A 15,776-nucleotide genomic window follows, 5' to 3' on the forward strand; every position below is an offset into this window, starting at 1 on the left:
AAATTTTAAAGCACGACTTCACCTATCTCATTACGTACATCGCTCCCTCCCTCTCATTTCCCTCCTCAAATTCTATTTCTCCTTTTACGTGTCTTCATTTGTCTTGAAGCCTCTCTATTCATCTGTCTTATATTTCTTTTACTTCTCCTTCGCCCTCTTTGGGTGAAAGTTTCGCCAATTTAATACTACAATCTATTTCAGCTGAAATCTATCACCATTACCTCAGCTTTTTTTCCTGAGCTTGGTGTTCAGCTTATTCTGAAAAGGTCAAGTGCTCTTTAGATAAGGTTTGACCTACAGTACACATCCAATAGACAGGATTCAGGTCAGCGTTCACACTGGCTGTGTAGAATATTTTCTCCCTCTCACTCTGTGATGGCTTTAAAGTGCAACGTGACAACGTTAAGGTGAAATGTGACACCGTCATTTTCTTTCCACACACTCCCCGTGTGTGTGTGTGTGTGTGTGTGTGTGTGTGTGTGTGTGTGTGTGTCTGTTAGAGTTACACACGTCTTTCCCATCTTTTTGAGAAGTCACATGGAATTCTGAAAGACTGGTGAAATAGGATTTTAAATCATCAAACTACATGATGCTTGCATGTTTAAAACAATCACACAGAGAATTATCTCTGTGAGAGTTCTGCTGCTCCATGCAGGTGGCATTAGAAGATTAAAACAAAAAAAAAAACACATTTTAGGAGATACACAGAAAAGACCCAGCCATTGTCTGATTCTAGGCTGATACTTACAGGCATGTTTGAAAATGAGAAACAATTTATGACACTAGATGAGCAGCTTTTCAGTTTTAGTGAGGCAAACATTTTCTGTGTCCTCTAAATGATTATGACAAAGACAATTACTGAGAGGGCTGTTTTATAGTCAATAAGCTTCTCTGGCTGATAAATCAGGCCAGTCTTGTTTCAACAGGTCACCGAATAGTTTGATCATTATTAAAGTAATGTGCTTGATACACTAGAGCCTTGGCAGCGTTGAACATTCAATAAAAAGAACACTGAGAGCAGATTCTGGAGCTTCACTGGCATGTTAACACTAGATGGTTGGTGCCTCCTCTCGCCTGGTTATGACCCCCCCCCCCCCCATGCCCATTCTTCTTCCCTTTCACTTTCATCTATTCCTCTCTCTCGCCCTCTCTCGTTTCTCCCTAGCATGGGCTAATTGTCACATCGTTCCCGCGCCGAAGTCGCCCAGTGTAGGAAGCGTGGCGGATCGCCGCCGGGTCTAACGCAGCATGGGGGAAGGGGAATTGAACAAGCCTTGGCCGTCAGAGCTGGTTAGCTTCACACAGCTCCTGTCACAACTACACTCACAATGCAACCTGTTTACCACCGAGGCCCCCTGCAATTACCAGCTCCCCTGCAGAGGCCGAGCGAGCGCCTGGGGAGAACTAACACCATCCTCAGAAAGGGTGTGGGGTGGGGGGGTGCTCCTCTAAGAGGCTGAGTGCTGTGTATGTGACATATTCCTTGGGGAAAAGCATGGCTGTCATGTATTACTGGGAATGCGATGTAAAAAAAAAAAAAAAAAAAAAAAAAAACTTTAGCGATTTGATGCTAAATGATGAAGGCCATAGTATTCTACTTTGCACAAAAAGAAAATAAGAGATGAATCCACTAAATGAAATGTGAGTAATTGATGTTTAGGGTCCTTCGGAAACCAGCCTTTTTCTATTAGTCCATAAACCCACCATTACAATGATTGAATCAATGAGGGAAAGCTCTATTTACACAATAAGCAGTGGTAACAAATGAGTAAGGACTTTGGGGTCCTGGCAATGAAATAAAAGCGTATAATGGTATTGATGTGTTGAGCATGAGGCTGCATGTGAATTAGCCAGCCGCCACGGCCCGGCCGCTGACTCGCAGGGACAGTGGGGCAGTGAAACAGGCAGCAGCACGGGACCCGGCAACACAACGCCACTCCTCAACTCTCACGTGGCGGGAAACGAGAGCACAGTTACAATTTGTTCAGAACATATCCCAAAAGAGTCAATAAAACGTACTAAGATAGAAAACCTGCTGTTGTCAAAAATAATTTAATGTGATTTTTAGCTTCGCTACCACTCATGTTTTCTAATAATTGTTGGCATCATTACTTTGTTCACCTTCAACTTGAAAAGTCACCTGAAAGAATTTTCTGAAATGTTCCCTTGACTAAATGGGAACACATTTTAAAAACGTATTTCTTAGTTTTTCATAAGAAGTAAGGATAGAACTTGAAGCAAGAGCAAGGTCGCCAAACTGTCTTATCTTGACACATTCAGGCTATTTAATCAGTTACTGCAGCAGCACAAACAACAAGCAGATCCAGCATTACACAGCCTTGTGAATCACTTCTTGTCTCTCCACGAATGCCGGGAGAGAGATTTCTTTTTCATTTTAATTTTCATTAAATCACTGTGTCAAAGGCAGGCATTGTCGCAGGTTAAACACTTCAGTGTGAAGTGTCTATCTGGAGAAGTACTGGTGCCTGTGCTGGACAAAAGGATTTGCAGCATTATGTGGGATGTCTTAATTTTACAAACAACATCCACTTTAAAGACTGATATTACAGGGACAGATCTAAGACGTTCTGAAGGAAAACTTTGACTTATCAGACTAGATAAATCATGTTTTGATCGTGTTGACAGTGTCAGTTTAGAGACTGTCAGAAAATTCAGGAATGTAGGGATGTTTATGGTTTTCCCTACAATATGGAGGGAACCGCCGTGATTTAGACGAGTTGAGAAGTGGTGTGTTCGGGAGCTCGTACTGCCTGGACTAACTGTTAAAAAACTCTCCATATGTCCATCAGACTTCACATTTCCCAAGAGTATCTGAACTTTTACATCGCTATTATTGGTGAAGTAAACTCACTCTGAAACATTTTCAAGTGAGCTGTTCACCAATGTTTCACCTCTAAAATAAAGTTAGTAGATAAATTGTTGCCCTCTTATCTATACCCACTCCAAATATCTAGGTCCATTGGATCCATTCCTCCAACCTCCTAATCCTCCCATCACGCTTCTCCACCGTAACTCATCAGATACTCTTGGAAGCCGTTCCCACCTGAAATCTCATCATCCATCCAATCAGTCTTTCATCTTTCCCCCTGCAATCTTTCCATCTCTGCCCATCTTGGAATTCTCCAACAGTGGGAACGGCAATTGCGAAAGTCAGCTAGAAGTCTAGAAGTGAAAGGAGTTTTTATTTTCTCTCTCTCGCCGTCGTTCTCCCTGCCCACTTACACTGCACATCTACGCGGATGGACTTGATGGCAGCCACCCCCACCCCGTTGTCGGCCTTGCAGTAGTAGCGACCCCCCTGCACCCTCTGGATGCCCTCGATGCGCAGCGTTTCATTGTAGATGGATGTTTCCTGGAACTTGTCTGAAGCGCTGCCCGCTGTCTTCGTCCACCGCACCTGTGAAGGATGAAGTGAAGAGAAAGAAAAAGAAGTTGTCCGTTAAAAGGCACAAAAGGACAGGGTTTGTTTGGTGTAAATACGTAAGTGAGAAAAAGGTGTAAGAGGCACTTTGATTTAATAATCTTGGAAGCAAAACAGACTCAAAGCCATGTATCGCCAGATAAAAATCTCATGTGCGCATTAACTATTGAGACAACACAATTTGTCATTTCCAACAAAGTGCAACAAGGAAAAATTGGCCAGTGACACTGAGAAGTAGTAATGAGTTGCAAAGCAATGATTTGCTGCCTTTTCTAATTGAGAGCTTTAAGTATAGCCCTTATTTTGGCAAGCTCCTGACCGCAGCCTGCTCCCTGATTACGGGGTTTCCCAGAGGTTTAACAAGATTTTAGTTTTTTATTTTTTTTTTAATGTCCAAAGAGCAAACTGAGCAAAGTCAATGAAAGGTTCAAACAAAAATAGAAGCCCACACTGAACTGATCGGCTACATCCAGTCTACATTCAGACCGGGGCCTGGGATCCAGACAGCCAAAACAGGTGAAATATAACATGTTTTCACATGCACTGGCAGCATGTCTAATTTCTATCCTGTTTTTCACAGTGAGCGGACATCCGCTCATGTGTTTTCACTGTGGTAGAACATCACAGTAACAGAGAAACCTGTACAGGCAGAGGTTAACAAAACAAACAAACACGCAAACTACATAAACAGCAGCACCATTAGACGGCAGCGTGATGCCGGGAATTTGTGAGAAAACCGCACCAACCAGAGCACAACCACCCCGAGTCCATCCTCACTCATCTGGTATGAAAACATTTTCTATCGTGAGTTACTGTAAAGTGGCGGCGAGCTGATGAAACACATGTCGACTGCATGAAGAAAATTAGATGACACAAAGATAAAGAGGAAGTGCATTAGCAAGGACGGGCGGGAAGAGTCTTAATTTCACTAAGCAAGTGATTAAATTGTCTGAATTTGAACTGATCAAAATTATGAATGCGGTTATCTTTCTGTCTCCTCCGCAGAGTGGAAGTTAATGACACTAAGTGCTGCACTCATGGTGTCCCTGACGTTTAGACTATTAAGAGTTTTGACAAACTCTATATGGCTTTTTCACGCTTCAATTATCCCATCAAGCCATGGGAACGCTGCCCAGCCGACAGCTACATGATACTTTCACACAAATCATCAAATGCACCAACACACACACACACATATGCACACACACATTTCAGAGATACACAGAAGCCTGTAAACTCATCAGCATTGGAATATTTTTTTTTTTCTGTTGTGTGTGGTTGTGTGTGTGTGTGTGTGCGTCCAAAAAACTGTGTGTGTACAGTCCATTAATCCCCATTAACCCTTCTGTCTGTTATCAACTTCAATGAGACTATCAACCATGTCCCACCGAGGAGGTCACAGAGGATAATAGGCAAAAGTCACTGATAACAGTGTGTGTGTGTGACTGAGTGTGTGTGTGTGTGTGTGTGTGGGTGGGGATGGGTGTATCCACATATGCAAATGTTTGTGTGCATCTCTGTTTTCATGCACACTTGTCTGCCTGTGTTCCTGGATACGTCTACCGTATCATTGCACTCAATCACCGCGGCGTGCACGTGAGTGCGCATGCATCTGCATGCGTGTGTGTTGATTAGAAAGCAGGTTATATGGATTAGCGGATTATCAGGGGCTGTGTAAATGCTTTCTGTCTGTTTATTCAGCTCTGTTTGTGGGAGGGATTTGGAGGAGGCAGGCTGCCATTGATCAGAGCAGCCAAGGTGAGCAATGAACCGAACCCTGTCTCTCCATGGTTTAGTGACTCCTGTGCAGTGTGTGTGTGTGTGTGTGTGTGTGTGTGTGTGTGTGTGTGTGTGTGTGTGTGTGTGTGTGTGTGTGTGTGTGTGTGTGTGTGTGTGTGTGTGTGTGTGTGTGTGTGTGTGTGTGTGCGCGCGCGAGAGAGAGAGAGTGAGAATGTGTGTGTAACTTTGCGGGAGACAAAAAACAAGGAGAGGGTGAAAGTGAGCATGAAGTGTGCATCTGTGTTTGACTGCTTTTATCCCTTCCTATTCAAGGATTAAAAGATGAGTGAAAAATCTTACAAATTATGGACATTTTGTTTGCTGCTACTTCAGAAAGGAAGCGTTTTAGAGTGATTCATGGGATTACAGCTCAGGAGCATTAGGTTCTGGCTCAAGTTTCTAATGGCAGGATGGTATGATAGTGGCTTTGGAACATTAGAAAAGTTGAAATACTATACTCTGAGTTAAAAGCAGCTTTAGAGGGTTTGCTTTGCTACGGGTGCGACAACAGAGGGCCGGCGAAAAACGGGAGGAACATGAAATCAGCTCGGTGTGCTGCGCTCAAAATATGACACAAAGTGACTGGATATGGAAGCGATGCGATGCTGCCACGCCATATATACTGAGGGATATTCCTGGATGAGGACAGTTCTTCTGCGGCTGAAGAGACACAGGATCTGCATGGGAGTCAAAGTAGCGTGAGCTGACGAGGGATGCAGCAGGCATCTCTTGTAAAAACAGAGAAAAACCGCATGTGTGAGTGAGGTGTATTTTTTTCCACGGTGTGAGGGCAAGAAAGAGGGAAAAATGAGAGGGAATGATATATAGAGTATCGCTGGCAGCTGTGTGACGGGGAGGGAAAAAGTGCATCACACTGGGAGTTGCTCCACCAGGGTGGCAGATAAAGCAAAATAGAGAGAGGTGATATAGCGAATAAAGGGGATATTGTGTGTGATGCAGATGACAGCCGGGCGGCAGAGGAGCCTTTATCTGCCTGTGACACCAGCAGCTTAAAACCATCACCTGCGCTCTCTTCCTTTGACCTCTTTCACTCTCCCTCCACACCCCTTTCTTCTTTCTGCCATCAATAGACGTGTGGCGCTGCGCTTTCCTTTTTTTTTTCCTTCTTCTTCCTATTCTCAGGTCCTGACGGATTGGTGTGGATATCTCTCTTAGTCTCTCTTTTCTCTCCTTCATCTTATCCCTGACTGAATGCTTCCCTATACCTCCTCTTTTATTTCTTTACAAAGTACAGGAAAGCCAAACACATGCTCGTCACTGCATCTTGGGTCAAAATACTGATTCACTGACGCACATAAACACACATACACTCCCTCAGACGTTCTCTCCCACACACACATGCTGGGAGATGAAGATACATTTGTCGAGTAAGACACTTTTGTAATAATAACTCTCGCGATTTGTTGGAAGTGTAATGCGAGGGGACGTTTCGGTGTCCCCTGGGATCCCGCTCGACATGAGAAGCAGCAGGTTTTGTTCCCTGTTTCTGTATTCAGCTGGGGATCCGCACGCTGTCGAGGACACAGATGTTTCAAGAGGAGAACAGAAACAGCTCAGAGAAAAGAAGATCTTTGTCGGAGCAATGAGCGGGGATTGTGAGGATCACTCTGTTTTCTGTTTATAGGAGACTGAGTTGCGGGGGCCATTTAAGCCTCAGCCAGTGTTCAATGGACTGCTAAATATTCCATTATCGATCATATCTCTGATCCTCGTGTGCGGTAGTTTGGAAGCAGTGACGATTTCCTCGAAAATGTGAAACACATAACAAATGGCTTAATATTATTTTGAGCAACATTTGATAAACCAAGAAAGTCTCACAAAAACACAAACCATTAGGTTACACATAACAATAGTCCAGATTTAAAGACCTTAAAGTGTGATAACATGTCCAGGGTGTAACCTGCCTTTACCTATAGTTCTCTAGGATTGGCTCCAGCCCATATAAGTGGATAAAATAGGTAAAATGACATCAATGAGTTAAAGAAAAAATTCCATTGCTATTAATGTTCTCTATTGATCATCAATAAATTTATCTTTCCCAGCTAAACATATAAATTTGTCACTTAACCTATAAAAAAAAAAGAACTACACCTTCATAAAATTTATAAAAATGAACACACAAAACCTAATAGTGCACACATGCACACACGTGACATGAACACATGCAACCTTCTTTCCATTTAAAGCTGCTGGCTGTTGAGTTAGCAGCAATCCTCTCCTCCTCTCCTCCTCTCACACAGCAGCAAATCTTTTTTTGTCACTGAGTCCATTGTGAAGTCTAGACCTTTATAAGAATCACATAAACACCTTCATTGTCCTTATCAAACATGTTGCACTATGACCAGCGGATACACACTTCGAGAACAGCAGCAGTCATGCTCAAAGTGTTGTACTTAACAGTGCAGCTGGGTATTAAGACAACAGCAGGTGCCACTTTATTAGAGGTATACCCCCCTGCTAAATCCACCAAAATCCTATACAACAGCCCTGCAATAAAATCTACTTTTATGGAGCTTATAATGCTCAGCTGACATGTTACTAGATACTCTTATTGCTCAGGCTCCTAAATGGAATGAACACCTCCGTAACACATAGTAAAAAAAAAAACAAGTAAACGTTATAAGCTTTTAAGAAGAGCGTAAAAGAGAAGTGAAAACTAATTTCTGTCAACGGTACTGACAGTTCAACCTGCAGAAATGTGTATCCCTGCATCCTCTTGATCTCTTTCTTTCTTTGTATGTGTCTGTCCACATCTCTCTCTTTTCCCTCTGCATGTCTGCTGGCTGTTCGCCTCTTTCATCCACCTCCCATCCTCCCCGTCTCCCTCCGTCTGTCTTCCATACAGGCTCCTCTCCCTCTCTCTCCCTCCCTCTCCTGGTCTGCATCTCAGTGGAACGTCACACAGGATCAGCGGGATCTGGCAGACGTGGTCCGACGGCTGTCAGACCCCTTCGCCCTGTTGTCCAAACCAGGAAGTGTCGATGATAAACAACAAAACATGAAAGCTGCTAAAGTGGTGTTAGGTGCCCGAGAGAAGGAGGGTTCGCACATCTCTCTTCTTCATTATCCGACACAGCTGTCTGGAATAATCAGATGGGTAAAAATAAAGCACACTCGTGCAAACGAAATAGCATATTATCATCATGTATCAATAAAAGCAGTCAGTCGGGTGTAAAATGCTTTGCTGTGTTTGAGCTGAGAGACAATTTCACAGCTGTCTCACCACAACTTTAGTTTGTGGACTTTATCATAAATTTTGACTCAGAATTTGTTTCCATTTTTTTCTGTTCCAAATTCTTACATATTTCCAGCAAAGATCTTGTATGTTTGATAATTATCTTCGGCAATATGATCAACTCCACAGGATAATGTTATTGAGCTTGTGAGAGCTCAGCGCTCCATCCAATCAGCTCAGGGTCAACAAAAGGCAAAGGAATTAACGCAGCAGCGATATTGCTTCCATCTGATTCTCCTGTAGGGCCTCATGCAAGCGAAACCCTCATTTTAATATTCCTGCTTGCATGTATAACACTCATGGTGTTATTTGCAGATCACCGCACGCAAAGTGAAAACACAATCTATTTACATGAACATGCAATTTAGAGTGCTTTATATGGATGGGACTTGAATACACAAATCCCCCCCCCCCCCCCCCCCCCCCCAACACACACACACACACACACACACACACACACACACACACACACGCTCAGTCTTGTATTTCTATCCTTGTGGGGACCGTCCATTGACTCCCATTCATGTCTAGCCCCTAACCCTGACCCTTACCCTAACCCTAACCCACACCACAACAAAGCCTAACCCTAAAGAAATGTTTTTGCACTTTTACTTTTTTCAGTAACAACAACATGGTCAAGAAAACACTGTTTCTCCTACTTAGGACCGGAAAAAGGTCCCCACAAGGCACGTCGTTCCACGTTTTGCTATCCTTGTGGGGACATTTGGCCCCGACAAGGATAGAAATACAAGAACACACACACACACACACACACACACACACACACACATACAATTAAAAAAAAAATTAGGCTGAAAATCTACATTAATAGTTTCTACCCTGATCTGAGAAAACTGAGAAAACAGGAAAACTCCTCACGTCTAAAGACATTTCACACACAAAGCATAACCGCAGAGAAAAAATATCAAGCGAGAAGCTTCTGTTGTTTGGTAAGCAATGTTTAACTTGCGTGGCTTTTGCCCTCTCTGCAGCACGTCTGGTTCCTGTGGAGTTCCAGAGTTTGACTCCTTTATATTGGCTCCCAGGAACTCGCAGCGAGCCTGCTAGGCCTGCCTTCCACAATTCGACTAACTCTTTTCTTGATGTAACGCCAGCAGAGTTGACGATACAGTGCTTTATCCGTCCAACTGGCTCACTTACCGTGAATAGGCTTAAGATGGTAATCCTGTTATCGGGGAATACTACTTGGCGCGCGCGCACACACACACACACACACACACACACACACACACACACACACACACACATCCACACAGAGAGAAATGTACAAAAATGTGAGCCCAAGCTCAGAAAATGTAAGATCAGAGGAAAAGTGTTTCAGATGACGAGAAAAAAAAAAGAACAAAACAGAGGAGCAGGACAGGTTGACAATATGGGGTTAAAGATGCAGTGTCTAAAATCTGGATCTGAGGTTATTGTGGTTCGGTTGATTGTCAGTACAGCTCCCCAGTTCTGTCAGAAGTAATTAACTAAACTTTTGCTGTAAATGTGTCTCATCTGCCTCCAACAGAAACCACTTCTTTATATTATTTGCTCTTTGGACTGAGAATAAATTTGATCCCAAAGTGATTTGCTACAATATCCTACTGAACTGACTGTCATATGAAGAGAATAACGGGTTCACTCATTGATGTAAATCCCTCTAATTTATGCACAATTAAATTTTTAATATTGAAAATTTTTATATGAAAAAAACTGCATTGTTCTCTACCTTCAAAGTGTTTAAAATTAGAAAGGAAATACATAATGGCGACTGTGGTTGAAAGACATACAGCAGGTGATGCGCAGCAGCAGCACTGCATCTGTTTAAATGGTATTGTCACCGAGTGCAGACATGAAGGGAGGGAAAAGACATTGAGAATACACTGATGGCTTAACATCTGACAGAGGTATTATTTGTCATTGGAAGCGTCAGTATTTGAGCGGAGGCTGTTCTGTCAGGAGCATCAGGTTGTAAAGGAAGCTGAGCATGTGGGAGAGGATATATGGCTTCTTTGGAAATGAGGGAAAATAAACAAGGTACAAGATTAGGAAAAAAAGAAGAAAAGTGCATAAAGAGACGGAGGACAGAAAATGTGAAAAGAAAAAAATTGGAGACCAGATTAGAGAAGTGATGGTGCAACAATAGAAATGAGGGAAAAAAGAAGAGGGAAAACAAGAATTAAATGAAAATGTGAACAGCAAAACAAAAAATTAGCCATTGCAAAAAAAAAAAAAAAAAAAAAAAAGAAGAAGAAAAAAAGTGGAGAGGATCAAAGCAGAAGAGAAATCCAGCAGAGAAAATCGTATCGAAAAGAGGAGACGGATGTTCAGACATAATGTCAGCTAAATGGCATTTTCATTATGTAATCTCAGTGGAACGCCGAGTAATTGACAAGAGTACTTTGAACCGTAAGCATAACTTGATTACTGTCAATAAGCTTGTTACTAAACTCTTACGCATGTCATTTACTGTTTCAGCGCTTGTCTCTTAAAGAAAATGGGCCATTTGCTGCAATTCCTTACAGTGTGCGTGCATGCGTGCGTGTGTGCGTGCGTGTGTGTGTGCGTGCATAAGTCCTCCCAGTCTCAGCACAAACATCACACAGAAAAAGTTCAATAAACCTGACTCATTGATATTGAACACGCCGTCTAACCTTGTCATACAATATGAATGCCTTTATCGCTTTTTTTTTGCCTCGGTAATATGAGACCGGGTTTGAGGCCAAATTACAGGAAGCAGAGGAATCATCAGTATTCACCATCACGTCACCATGCTGGGAAGAACTGTGGAACGGAATTGTGTTCCTGATTCCTGCTTTGATTATAATAAATAAGTTATCGAATGAGACAAAAACCCAACAGTCGCATGAAAACAATTGAATTATTATACATCCATCCATCCATCCATCCATCCATCTACACCACCTAATCCTGCCCGGGGTCACAGGGCGCTGAAGCCAATCCCAGTTTATAACAGGCGAGAGCAGACACACCCTGCACCTCCCATACATCATCACACCCCCTGAAAACTTAAAAAAAAATAAAAATCTTGTCTTTCAAGTGAAAGACTATGAATAATTCATGCATTTGGAAATGTTTCAAGGGTTTTCCCAACATTTGCTTGACCATCAGATGGTTGAGTCATATGAGAACAAACAGGGGCCGACAGAATCCGCGGACACACGCTGCTCTTTCCGATGTGTCAACAGCCGTCAGCTGCAGTGTCAGCCGCTACCTTACACGCTCTGCCCGTGTTGAATGTGTTAGTTGTAATGAGCAACGGCTAATTAGCACAAGCAGGGCATGAGATGGAGAAATCTGAGCGCTCGCTCTGTTTTTTTTTCAGTAGGTGCAGAGATGGTGAAGTCATTGCTGAGTGGCACGATGACGCCGAGCTGCTGAGAAATGAGAAATTAAAGGAGGGGAAAACACAGGGGATGTGAGAAAAACAAACAAAAAGCCAGAGAAATAACTGTGCAAACACAACACACACCAAAGAAGTACAGAACATCTTGTCGGTATAGAAAAAGACAGAACTACTGGTCTTGCTCAAGTTTTTCATGGTACAAAGTATCTGAATGTAGTTTTTTTAGTTATTAAATACTTTGTTGAACCTGGAAACAGGTCTTTATACTGCAGCTCGACCTTTGCATTGTATTTGTAACCATGACGGTCAATCCAATGTTTTGGTGACACAACTAATGTAATTCAAGCAAAAGAGAGAACCATCAAACAGTAACTCAGCCCAGATATCGCATCATTTGATGATAATATTTTGTCTTCAAGTTCTCTGGGAAACAGTGAGAAGGACGCACTGATTTGCCTCAAGTCACCTTGGATTCACAGGCTTTCATCCAAGAAACAACACATGCTGTTCTTGTGATATTTGTCTATTTGATTTGGGATTGACTTAAAATTATGCTAGAGTTAGGTTAGATTCTCTTCGGAGCAACAGAATTGCTTCTCAATCAGCTGATTTGTGTGTGTGTGTGTGTGTGTGTGTGTGTGTGTGTGTGTGTGCGTGTGTGTGTGTGTGTGTGTCCTCTGCAGTCCTCAATAAATCCTCCTCGTGCAGCCTCAACACCTTGAATCGTCACCTTCGGCTCTGATTCACCAAAAATTCCACAACACCATTGACCTCTGACCTTTAAATGCACCAGTTGTCACAATTTACAAACAACTACATTTACAAGCAGAGAAGTTTGTTTTGGACATTTTTCCATCTACAAAAATCATCAAAAACACTCACGAAAATATAATCATAATTCCTAAGTAAATACCTGATAAACTGTATATTCGTATTGACCAAAACAATATATTCATATAGATAAATCTTAATCATTTATAAGGACACTTTAACATATTTGGAAAATTATCATTGTTGCACTATTTTGTCATATTAAGGTTTTTTCCGCAAAGTTTGTAACTTGAACGTGTTTTCATGTGAATAAACTCCTTCATTGCTAACGAGTGATAGATTTTCATGCATCAACACATAAACAGGAGTATATCCTGTCACCACATCCAATACACCTCTCAGGTAAACTGCAGCCGGACGATAAACCCGACTGGCCAGAAAACACGGTCAGCATCAGAAAGGACAGCGACACCTGAGGCTTCCTGAGGAGACTGAGATCCTTTAACATCTGTACAAACTGATGTTTTACCAGTCTGTCCTGTCTAATAGCACCAAAAGGAGAGATGCTGCATGACTGGAGAGACTGGTGAGGAAAGCTGAACTCTCTGGCTTTCAGATCCTGGAGGAGATCCTCTCCATCCTGGACGACACACAGCATCCTGCGCTCAGGCAGGGGAGTGTGCTCAGCTCCAGGCCGCCGTCTCTGACCTGCTCCACAAACAGGCTCAACAGCTCTTCTGTCCCCTCGCCATCAGACTGGACCACTCACCACTGAGTGGTCGGGTGGGGGCCGGGGGGTCGCGGCCATGATCACACTGGGACTGATAGATGGTGATTGTGGAACGTCTGAGCACCTTATGTACAGCTGCTTTTTACGCTGCCTGTTGAAACCACTCTGGATCACTTTAAATCACCGTGCCTTATCTATCTATCTATCTATCTATCTATCTATCTATCTATCTATCTTTCTAAAACCACAGGAACACTTAGTGCAGACTGGATATGATCATATTTCAGGGTTTCTTTTGTTCAAATTTTCATAAATTTCGGTGCGATGCTTCAAACAAAAGCGCTGAATGAGAGGAAATGATTTTCCAAAGCAGAACACAAAGCATTACAGTGTTTATGTTGCCGTGAGACGTAGAAACTGGTGTCAAGCATTGTCATTATTTTCCCCAACTCAAATAAAATCAAAGAACCACAGTTTATTAACCTTGTGCTCTGCGCCTAAAATAATTGCTGAAGTTGTGGAATATGGTCACTTTCCCAACGAATTGTTTGAAAAGAATCTCTAAGATCCACATAAAGTATCACACCTACTTCATTTCTCCTCTCAGTCTCTCTGCAAAGTCTCTTTTTAATAGTCTACTTCCTCTCCAGCGCTGCGTTTTAGTTTGTGAGCACAGACATACAGTACAGACATTTAGACCTTATCTTTATTATTTTTAGTCTCAGAGAGGGGTTTGTCTACAAAGTACAGTGCGTTACCACGGCAGCAGACACTCCAGAGACACTCAAATGCACAGACGAGGTATAGCGGAGTCCAGTTCAGAAATTGTGCATCCAGACACATCATCGCCGAGAACCAGCGCTTTTGTTTTCAGCTCTAACTTGATTTGGTCTGTGTTGACTTTCTGTCTGCCTGGAATAGCCAAGGACACACAGCTTCACACTCACACAAAGGGCACTTTATGTGTTTTAATTCTGAACAAAAGTTAAATATCAACATCAGAAGCTTCACATGAACTTCTGTGAGTTCCAGACACCTAACTGCAGGAGAGAAGTGGAATAGAAAAATAAAAAAATAAATAAATGCAGTTATAATTAGAATAAATGATTAGAACAATCATCCTAAATGCAGGTTGATTGGAAGCAAATTAAAACATCAAAATGTAATTTAAAAAGTGCACGTTGAAGCCGGTGGCTTCATATAGATATGATTTGCTTTTGTGTCGTCAGTGAGGATTTTTGTACAAACATTTTCAGTACAGCCAAAAATGGAAGAACACTTAGTTCCAAATAGGACTTTGGAAGAACTTAATCTGCAATAACAATAAAAAAAAAGACACCTCAAGGGAAAAAGCCTTATGCTCATACTCAAAAATTCAACATCAGAAAAGCCTTTTTGTTTTTTACCGCCTTCTCCACTTTTACATGTTATCTAACTGAAAGTCATTCAAATAGAAGATGAAAAAAATAGTCTGCTAAGTTATTAATTATTAGGGAAATTATTTAAACCCCATCAACTAGAGGTGTTTAGGTCTTTAATGGCTTTCTGGATGTTGTAACGGAGTCTGATCAGGTCGGTTAAAAGCTTTACAAGTTTGCTGCAGGGATAGTAAGACTCGCTCAAGGACTTCATCAGGTACAAAAGCTCAGAAAGGAAATACAGGCTGTGTGTTTTTTTCAAAGCATTTCATCCAAAGGGGGTCTAAATTAACATGAAGTTCTGCTCTGTGGGGAAAAAAAAGAACACACTTTGCTCATTGTGTGGTTAATACCGCTCGGTGAATTACGGCCGTGGCAGCATGATGCCGACATATTTCTTTGGTCGCAGTGACAGAGAAACTAGCCAGAGTTGAAGCAAGGTGAAATTCAGCAAAAATACACAGAGGAACTTGGCTTCAGGATAAAGAGACTTGACACTGGAATAATGGCTCACCTTTAACTATGACAGTGAAGCACAGCACGCAGCTAATGTCCCCAGCAGACTGTGCAACGTGGATCTAATAATCCTGGCTGCAGCGGTCTGATGTGTACAGGACTTCAACCTGCACAGAAGTGCACATCAAGAGCTTAAATAAATAAAGCTTTTCAGTACTTTCTGCTGTGATTGTATGTCTCTGGGTTCTTTAAGCAGCGAACCACAGAATGAATGGTGAACAATGCCTCTGTGTGGAGCAGAACAAGCACACAAGATGCGAATTTGCCAGAATATAGATAGCAGATGTTGCATCTTATCTTCCATTGAAATTTTAAATTCCTTGAGGGCCTTTTCTGGCAGTCGTCAGATTTATTGTCATCTGCTCTTGAGTCTGGAAAAACACTTTGGCATGCACAGCAAACACAGAAAAACACAAGCCACAAGTTCACCTCGTCTTGATCCCGTCCTCACCTTACATGAGTGGTCAGTCTGTGGTTTTACTGGAATTCAGCCC

At 42.3% G+C, this 15,776-nt stretch overlaps 1 protein-coding gene across 2 annotated transcripts in view; it reads right to left on the minus strand.

Annotated features, from left to right (window-relative positions):
• The window catches only part of mdga1 (MAM domain containing glycosylphosphatidylinositol anchor 1), a 181,821-nt gene that overhangs the window by 104,314 nt on the left and 61,731 nt on the right, over window positions 1-15,776 (minus strand). For both annotated transcript variants that reach the window (XM_030100324.1, XM_030100242.1), the window contains exon 4: window positions 3,244-3,418. In XM_030100324.1, coding sequence (XP_029956184.1) covers window positions 3,244-3,418 — 175 coding nt within the window. The remainder of the gene's footprint in view (window positions 1-3,243; window positions 3,419-15,776) is intronic.

This window comes from Salarias fasciatus, chromosome 1 (genome assembly GCF_902148845.1).
Source record: "Salarias fasciatus chromosome 1, fSalaFa1.1, whole genome shotgun sequence".
In the NCBI taxonomy this organism is placed as follows: domain Eukaryota; kingdom Metazoa; phylum Chordata; class Actinopteri; order Blenniiformes; family Blenniidae; genus Salarias; species Salarias fasciatus.